Consider the following 9,460-nt stretch of genomic DNA (forward strand, 5'->3'; position numbering starts at 1 on the left):
AACGAAAACCATGTTGAACATTTTTTATTGATAGTACCCCAATCGTTACAATAAAATCCTTCTGTTATCTGGGGATATTGTTTGCGGGGAACGGCTCATGGACCCAGAATGTATTGAATAAAAGGGCCAAAATGGGCAAGGTCTCCCATGGAATTTTTTAGTTTGCATCGAAAATGAGTAGTCGCCCTATTCAGGAAATGGAGACTATGGGCCCGATTCACAGAATGAACTTAGGACTCAATCCTAAACTTACTACTATTTTTGCATTCACAGAATGCACTTACTACTTTTGGCATTCACAGAATGAACTTACTACTTTTGGTATTCACAGAAGTTAGGATTTTGTCTTAAGTTTGTCTTAAGACAAACTTAAGACAGACTTAAGACAGACTTAAGTTAGGATTTTGTCTTAAGTCTGTCTTAAGTTGTCTTAAGTCTGTCTTAAGTTTGTCTTAAGTCTGTCTTAAGTCTGTCTTAAGTCTGTCTTAAGTTTGTCTTAAAACAAACTTAAGACAAAATCCTAACTTCTGTGAATACCAAAAGTAGTAAGTTCATTCTGTGAATACCAAAATAGTAGTAAGTTTAGGATTCAGTCTTAAGTTCATTCTGTGAATCGGGCCCAATATACAAAGCATACACTGTGTGAACGGCAACCTATGGAGCCCGTTTGTGGAGTACCCTGCAAATTGAGGAAAATACATTTCTAAAAAGGTTACTATTCTTGCCACCTTGTGCAGGAAACACCATATTACACAGTGAGGTCTACATGCAATTTCTAGATGACACCCTTCTGGTCAAACCACTGTTATTATGGATGTCATTGTGTGCTAAGGATGTGGTTAGTTTTACGAGAAACATAACCCTAGATTGCCTAACAATGAAAAAAGCCCAAAACATACAGTGGTTATTTTACATTAACTGTCTCGGGCGAATTGTGCAACTTGTCCGTTTGTTCTCTAGCCAGTTAATACTTCTTAACAGGAATAAGATCAAGCAAACTTAGGACCAGTACACCCATCAGCTACTCACAGCACCACTTCACACCATGAAGTGCTGGTTAGGGTCACACATTGTGAAGGCATGGGGTGGAACACATGCAAATGAAGTGGTGTATACATCAGGATTGCACCAGTGATGATTGTACAGCCAAAAACACATCAACCAGTCATGCACAATGTGCACACGTCATAACCACACATTGGGGATGCCATGAATACCCACAGCAAACACTGCATCAGCAAAGGAAACCAGACAAGTCCCAGCAAGGCAGTTGAAAAATCCACCAACATGTCAGACTGGCTGAATAGGACAGCACAAGTAGCTCCTTATTACATGACATACGTTCCTCAACAACAATACACAACTCACACTTTGCAGTCACACACTCTGCACACTCTCAACTGACAGCAAAAACATGAATGTGTCCACAAGGAGTGCAAGGACTTACTGCCCAACATCAAACTCATACAAGTGCAAACAGTTAGAGGCACTTTCCAGACCAAATAAACAAACAGGCAATGCATACCAGGATCATACAGGATCATACACATGTGTATTTGGCACGTTAACTGCCACATACACATCAACAACACTGACAAGGACAGGCCAAGCACACTGTCTAACTACTCAAGTGCGCACATACAAATATACCCATGTGAGTATGCAGACAGGCCTACACAAGATTACAAAACACACACTAGTGTTCACACATCCAAACCCATCACACAGATAACACCAACCATGGTCACCCCGCAAGTCACACTGTGTGTACAATACACCTTGGTTGTGGCATAGCCTCCTAACATCACATGTGTACAATTGAAGGAATCTCAGGGTGATATCATGAGTGTAAGAGTACATCAACACAAACTAGCATAATTGCACTCCCAAGCCATATAGTTGGTCCTAACAAAAGTGAGTGTTACATCAGTCAAATTGTTACACACTTAATAAAAGAAATAGAAATGTGGAAGTGCCATGCAGAACATGTTGCACATTGAGCCATACACACCCAGTTCAGCAAGTGCACCAATGAACTCTACAACAGGAGTAACACTTATTATTGCAAAATAACATGATAGCCACCATATTGCCAACAAAGGAAATGTAAATGTAAATGTAGTATACTTGTAAAGCGCACAGCTGCCCCAGCAACGGGGCGTCCCGGCGCTGTATAACTCTGGGGAACCCGTCCTGGCTTTCCCTGTGGGATGGTCCCTTGCTGGGAGTCCCCAAGGTGGAGCCAGGCATCCCCGGAATTGGTGGGGCCATTGTGGAGATTAGGCAAGCTAATGCCCAGAGTTGCCGAGTGGAACCCCTGATTAGAGTAAGCACCGAAGCGAGAATTATCGAGTCCGCTGAACAAGGTCCACGACCCTGCCGCGTCGGGAATTGAACCCTGGTCCCAGGCTGACTTCTGCTCTCAGGCCTGCCGCCTCTAACCAGTGAGCCACACTACTCCACATTGTCCAGTCCATAGTTCAAACAATGCACATGTGTGCATGAGAATGTACACAGTGAATGTGCCACACAGTGCACTGACATGTGAATCCAAATGCTACGGTGATACCAGAGCTCCGTCCAGGCAAAGCTGTGGGAGCGATGGGAATGTGGGGAGCATTTGGCATCAGACCTGCCTGTCTTCTGGACTTTCAGGTGGCAGAGTGTCCAACCCAGCGGTAGGACCTGACCTAGGAGACAGAGGACCAGCAGAGGCAGAGGCAGTAGTGGACGTGCCATGCGGAGGGCTGAATGGCCCAGGTGGCATGGTGGCACGTGGAGGCGTGCATAAGCTGCCGTGAGACAGGGTGGGTGATGGAGAATGTGGAGGGCTGACTCTACACTTCTTAGGGATGCGATATTTCAGAATTGTCTTGGGCTGACTGGGAAGTGGTGTGGGCACAACAGATACACCCTCCGACAAAGGTGTCACAGGTGCAGGCGTCTGTCCCTCTGGGGATTTGACAGATTTAGTTTTAGCCTTGGTGTTGGCCTGACTTTTGCTCCCCATCCCCTGTAGTCTTGTTGCCCCCCGCACATTGCTCTCCTGACGACGCTTCACAGGGGTGTTGGTGGGAGTGGAAGTTTGTGGTGAGGGTGTCTTAGGGAGCTGTTGTTGCTTTGCCTTCACTGGCACTTGCTCCACAGCAGGAATGGCAACTGACTTTGTGTCTTTAGGAGCAGTTTTCTGGATGGGAGGGTCCTGTGATGGGTGTGATGTCTTGGAATGTTAGCTAGAGGCCTGATTCTTTGCCTGATGCCCCAGAGTCTCATCTGAAGGGCTTGTTTCTTTGTCTCCCTCTCTGCCTGTGTCCAGTCTAGGGGCTGGTGTTTGTGGTCTGCCATGTGTGGGGTGGGGCTGTCGTGGGTTGCGTCTCACCAACTTGGGGCCTCAGGGCTCTGTTGTGTCTACACCCTCCACAGGTGTTGCCACTGGTAGGGTGCTTGTTGAAGGTACAGGAGCCGGACTTTGAGGCCGGGACAGTTGAATGGCAGCAGTCACGGTTGAGGACAAACCCTGGAGAGTCCTGTGTAGCCCACCCACGTCCGAATGAATGCCCTCCATGAATGCCAGAACTTGTCCCAACTTCTTGTCCTGATCCTGATATGTATTTAGTAGAGCTGTCTGCCCCACACACAACTGCCGCAGGAGGTCTACCGCCTCAACACTGAGGACAGCAGGGGACACTGGGGCCGCAGTGCCTGGCGTGAATGCAACTCTACCCTTGACAGCCCTGTGTGCACGGAATGCACTAGTGGTAGTAGGCGAGATGGTGGGCACTGACCGATGTGTTGTGGATATAGATTCTGCATTGTCACTCTCTGTGGCCACCATTGCTGCAGACTCCCCACTGGAGTCATCGGATGTAGATGTTGGGCTCTCTGGGCGTGATTCTTCACGGACACTCATGTCCCCCTCCGAGGTGCTGGACACTTCCTTGTCTGTGACCTCATGTGACTCATGCTTGCCAGATGCTTCAGCACTGGTGTCTGTCTCATTGCCTCCTGTGCACTCAGTAGATTCTGCAATGGACAGAGACATAGGTTTAGTACGGTTCAGAGAACGTATGCATGCACAACACCACAGTACATATTAACAACACCAAATTGCACAACACCCTGTGCAGTGTGCGTTTGTAACAACAATGCTAGGTACTGAGGCAGATGCAAAAATGCATTGTTGACAGCAAGGTCCCATGTGACGTACACACAGGCAAACATTCAGGCCATGCTCCCTATGAACCCAACATGGACATCCCTTAGGCAAACCCTTGTGCCTGTATGTGATGGAGGCATACAACACAGGCTGTTGCCCCTGTCATATATGCAGTCACTGTAAGGAGACAACACTAATACTAGGAATTACTTCTTACATTCTACCAGAGCTAATAATGCATCTCAAATTGTGCAAGTAATCACAAAAACCTTTGCACGTTGTTGTCAGCAGTGTAGGTCACACCATTTCAAAGTGCAGCGAGGGACAGATCGTGAAATGCAAACTTACATGTTGCACACTGCTGTAGACTGCCTGCTGATGTTGTTAAAGCCCACAATGCACAACATGTAATTATCGCACACGTCATGACGTAACATCAAGTGCCATTGTACCTTAAACATGTGGATTCACATCCATGGAAGTAACATGACACCTGTACTCCACACATAGGCCACTGAGAAGTAATCTTGTCAGAATTGACACATCAACAACAACAGCAGTGGCTCGCGGATGCCATTCATGCAGTCAGTCAGTCACATTCAAAGTCAGCCTTCTCAGAATACTCACCACATATATCCTGCTGATGGTCCCTCAAACGTCCATACAGTTCTGGCTGTGTCACAGCCAAGATGCGGGACATAATTGGAGTCAGGGTCTGTTGCGCCAGCCTGCCTGTCTGAGGTGCCAGCCCCAAAGTCATCTCTCCCACGGTCTTGCTGAAACGAGAGATGTCGTCCCACCTTTTATGGCAGTGTGTGTGCCGTCCGTTGGATACACCGAGGGCCCGCACCTTCCGTACAATGTCCTTCCATGCGGCCTTACTTCTGATAGATACATCTGCCGTGTGGATTCCTCACCTTGTGAATACCCCCTTGCGTCAGCAACATTCGGAAATTCTTTTTTCGTAGCCTCGCGCCGACGTGGACTCCTGACGTCATAGAGACACGACCTCGCTCGCGACTCCGCTGACGTCACCGACGCCTATAATAGGCCCACGCCGGCGTGATGACATCAGTTCCCTTTTTTCCGCGTCGTCGACGCTAACGGTTATCGGGAATCTCTGTAGCCAACGGATACTTTGTTGTCTTTATTATTAACATTTTCTGCGTCTCTGTATCCTGTCTCTTCGACAATGTCTTCAAAAAAGACCGGCTTCAAGCCTTGCAGAGAATGCGGCAAAATGATGTCCATTACCGACTCACACAGCGACTGCATCTGGTGCTTGAGCTCGGACCATGATGTGGAGGACTGCTCTTCGTGTAAGAAAATGAACCCGAAGGCCCTGAGGGAGAGAGAGGCGAAGCTCCTGGTGGCTAAAATGAAAGCTGGAAAAGGAAAATCGTCGAAGTCTCGTTCTCGAAGGGCGAGGTCGAAGTCGAGATCGAGGTCCAGGTCTAGATCTAGAGGAAGGTCGTCTTCGAAGTCGGCTTCGGACCATGTTTCAAAGAAGAGGAAACATAAGAAGAGGAGACATGAGTCCCGACGTCGTTCTGGTAAGGAGTCGGGGTCGAGGTCGAGGTCACCGAAGGTTCGTTCGAAGGTGGTGACCATTGAAGTTTCGGATCCAGAACCTGAAGGTGAGGCTTCCCCTTCTGAGTCACGGGCGCCGTCTCCGGCTCCGTCTCCGACTCCGAATCCGGCTCCGAATCCATCTCCGGCGCCGTCCCCGGTCCGAGATGAGGAGGAGCCTCGTGAGGATGAGGGTTCCGAGCCCTTAGGTGAGCCGAATCCGAATGCTCCTCGGGACAGGCCTGAAGGTTTTCATCCACCATTTCCTGCCCCAGGCCAGGACCCTTCTGCGTTTCTCAACGCGATGTATGGAGTCTTTTCGAGGTCGTGGTACCCCTCTGGTGCACCTTCGGGTCCCATGGGTCCTTTGGCTTTTAACTTAGGAGTCCCTCACTCCTACCCTCCGGCTCCGTTTATGCCTTACATGCCGGCTCCGACGCCGCCGTGGCATTTTCCGGCTCCACCGAAGCCGTCGACGCCGGTTCCGGCTTCGCCAGCTCCGGGTCGACCTAGAACACATCCCTCTGAACCTGTGGATTCGATCCCGACGTCGATTCCGAATCCGTCGGAGCCGATGGTGGATCCGAGGGCAAAACAGGTCAAGATGAGATCCAGAAGAGAGGCTCAGCGCCTTCTGGAGGAAAGGAGGTTTTTGGACTCACAATCTGACCTCGAGGAGGGTGAGTTGGATGAAGATACTTTTGAAGATTTGGCAGAAGCAGGAAGCCTGGATTTCTCTCCAGAGTGGGAGTTACCATCAGGTTCTAGTACTCCTTCTAAGGACATTCAACCCTATCATTTGATTATGAGAAAGGCTGCCAGTCTGCTTAAGTTGACTTTGCCTACAGCAGAATTCAAATCTAATATTCTGACTGAAGTACTCCATTCTCCGAGTTCAGTGGTGGAACCTCTTCTTCCTTTCAATGATGCTCTAACAGAGCCCATTCTGGAGGTGTGGAAAAAACCTTTGTCTGCTCCAGCTGTCTCTAAAAGTGTAGCCAGAAGATACAGGGTTGCCCCTGATGATCCTGCCTTTTTAACCTCTCACCCTTCACCGGAGAGTTTGGTCATTCAGGCTGCATGCTCCAAAAAGAACATTAGTGCTTTCCCTCAGGTTCCTTTTGAGAAGGAAGCAAAGAAGCAGGATCAGGTGGCAAAGAAGTCCTTCTCCTCTGCCAGTATGGCATTGAAGTCATCAAATGCCACTTGCTTGATGGGGAGATATTTACACGCTCTGATGGACTCTTTACATGTTCTGGTTCCAAAAGTTCCTGATGACAGCAGGAAGGATTTTGAGGAAGTCATCTCTGACGCTCAGGCAGCGGCTCGCCAGGTCATTCAGAGCGGTTTGGATACTGTAGACTCTGTGGCGCGCATTATGGGCACTGCTGTCGCTACTAGGAGGTCTGCCTGGTTGAAATCTTCTGACTTTTCGGCTGATGTTCAGGCGACATTATTAGATCTTCCTTTCGATGGTTCAGGCCTTTTTGGGAAAAAGGCTGATGCGGCCCTTGAGAGGTTTAAAGATTGCAAGGCGACTGCTAAATCCCTGGGTCTCCAAATGAGAGGTTCTTCAACTGGCAGAAGATTCAGAGGTTTTGGCCGTCCGGCCTTTCGGAATTTCCGGCAAGGCCAGCAGCAGCAGCAGCAACAACAGCAGCAGCAAAACTCCTTATACAGGTCCTACAGGGGAAAGCAAAGAGTGCGTCCTCGTGGACGTCAGGTCTCTTCCTCCTCCACTTCCTCCAACCCTCCTGCCCCTGAGAAGCAGCCCTAGATCCGACATTCAGGATCATGTGGGTCCGGTTGGGGGCCGGCTTACCCATTTTCTACAGGATTGGGAATCGGTTACGTCAGATCTTTGGGTTCTCAATCTTGTAGAAAATGGGTATGCCCTTCCCTTTCGGGAATTCCCTCCCAATTTCCCTCCTTGCCAAGGGTATTGCTCCGAGGAGCATCTGTCTCTTCTGCAAGAGGAAGTTTTAACTCTGATAAGAAAGGGTGCGATAGAGGTGGTCCCAGAGCAGGAAAGGGGTCAGGGATGCTACTCCCGGTATTTCCTGATTCCGAAGAAGGATGGCAGGCTTCGTCCAATCCTGGATCTCAGGATCTTGAATCTCTATCTGAAACAGGAGAAATTCAAGATGCTCACCCTTGCTCAGGTTCTTCAAGCGCTGCAAGAAGAAGACTGGATGGTGTCACTCGACTTGCAGGATGCTTACTTTCACATCCCAATCCTGAAGTCGCACAGGAGGTATCTCCGTTTTACGGTGGGATCGCAGCACTACCAGTTTGCGGTCCTTCCGTTTGGACTTACTACTGCGCCTCGAGTCTTCACCAAGGTGATGGCAGTGGTGGCGGCACATCTCAGAAGGTCAGGGATTCCGGTATTCCCTTATTTAGACGACTGGCTGATCAAAGCGGAGTCGTCAGAGAGAGTGCTCCATCATTTGCGGGAGACAACCCAGTTGTTGTACAGGTTGGGTTTTTCAATAAATGTACCCAAGTCTCACCTGGTGCCCTCCCAGCGCAACCTGTTCATAGGTGCGGTACTGGACACAACCGTATGTCGTGCATTCCCTCCCCCTCAAAGGATTCGCGACATACGGGAGATGATTCCTTTGTTTTACAATGGAGCGGTCGTTCCAGTCCTGAAGGTCCTTCGCCTGCTCGGTCTGATGGCTTCATGCATTCTGTTGGTCAACCATGCACGCTGGCACATGAGGGCGCTCCAGTGGTGTCTCCGCAGGCAGTGGTATCAGCACAGCGGAGACCTCAGGGAGTCAGTGAGGATCTCCAGAGAAGCTGCAGCGGATCTGTCTTGGTGGGGCATGGAAGGCAATCTGTCCCAAGGAAAGCCTTTTCAACTTCCCCCATCGGTGGCCACGGTGATAACGGATGCATCCACTCTCGGGTGGGGTGCTCATCTGGGGGATCTGGAGGTCAAAGGCCTTTGGTCTCCAGAGGAAAGGTTGCTTCACATCAACCTTCTAGAATTGCGGGCGATACGTTTGGCGCTCAAGGCCTTCCTCCCTTCCCTTCGCGGTCAGTCTGTTCAAGTCCTGACGGACAACACGACTGCGATGTGGTACATCAACAAACAGGGAGGAGTAGGGTCGCAGTGTCTCTGCAGAGAGGCTCTGCGTCTCTGGTCCTGGGTTCAGGACCATCAGATTTGTCTGATGGCAAATCATCTGGCCGGTGTTCTGAACGTTCGTGCAGACAGTCTCAGTCGGCAGTTCTCTGCCGACCACGAGTGGAGGCTGCACCCGGAGGTGGTTCACGACATCTTTCAGGGGGGCTCCTCGGGTGGACCTGTTTGCCACTCGCGAGAATGCGCACTGCCTGTCGTTCTGCAGTCTCCAGTATCCGATGCAAGGAGCCTTGGGGGACGCGTTTCAGTTGAGTTGGAAAGATCAACTCCTTTACGCGTTTCCCCCCATACCCTTGATTCCTCGGGTTCTGAGGAAGATTCGCCAAGACCGGGCCCAAGTCATATTGGTCGCTCCGGATTGGCCAAGAAGGGTGTGGTATACAGATCTACTCCACCTCTCCTCTCACCCGCCGCTCCGTCTCCCTCTCAGGGCAGACCTCCTCTCTCTGATGGAGGGGCAGGTTTTACACCCCCACCTCCAGACATTGCACCTTCATGCCTGGAGATTGAGCGGGGCAACCTGAATTCCTTTTCCCTCCCGCCTGACGTTGTGGATGTCATCTTGTCAGCCAGGCGTGACT

General features: G+C 50.0%; 1 protein-coding gene across 1 annotated transcript; it reads right to left on the reverse strand.

Moving 5' to 3' along the window:
• Window positions 1-590: 590 nt before the first annotated feature.
• LOC144767658 (uncharacterized) lies at window positions 591-5,032 on the reverse strand. The gene is made up of 2 exons (XM_078651054.1): window positions 4,784-5,032; window positions 591-4,023 (listed from the first exon to the last, which is right to left on the reverse strand). The coding sequence occupies exons 1-2, from the start codon at window positions 4,914-4,916 to the stop codon at window positions 3,392-3,394; spliced, it is 765 nt and encodes a 254-aa protein (XP_078507180.1). The 5' UTR covers window positions 4,917-5,032; the 3' UTR covers window positions 591-3,391.
• Window positions 5,033-9,460: the final 4,428 nt, after the last annotated feature.

This window comes from Lissotriton helveticus, chromosome 7 (genome assembly GCF_964261635.1).
Source record: "Lissotriton helveticus chromosome 7, aLisHel1.1, whole genome shotgun sequence".
Classification (NCBI taxonomy): Eukaryota; Metazoa; Chordata; class Amphibia; order Caudata; family Salamandridae; genus Lissotriton; species Lissotriton helveticus.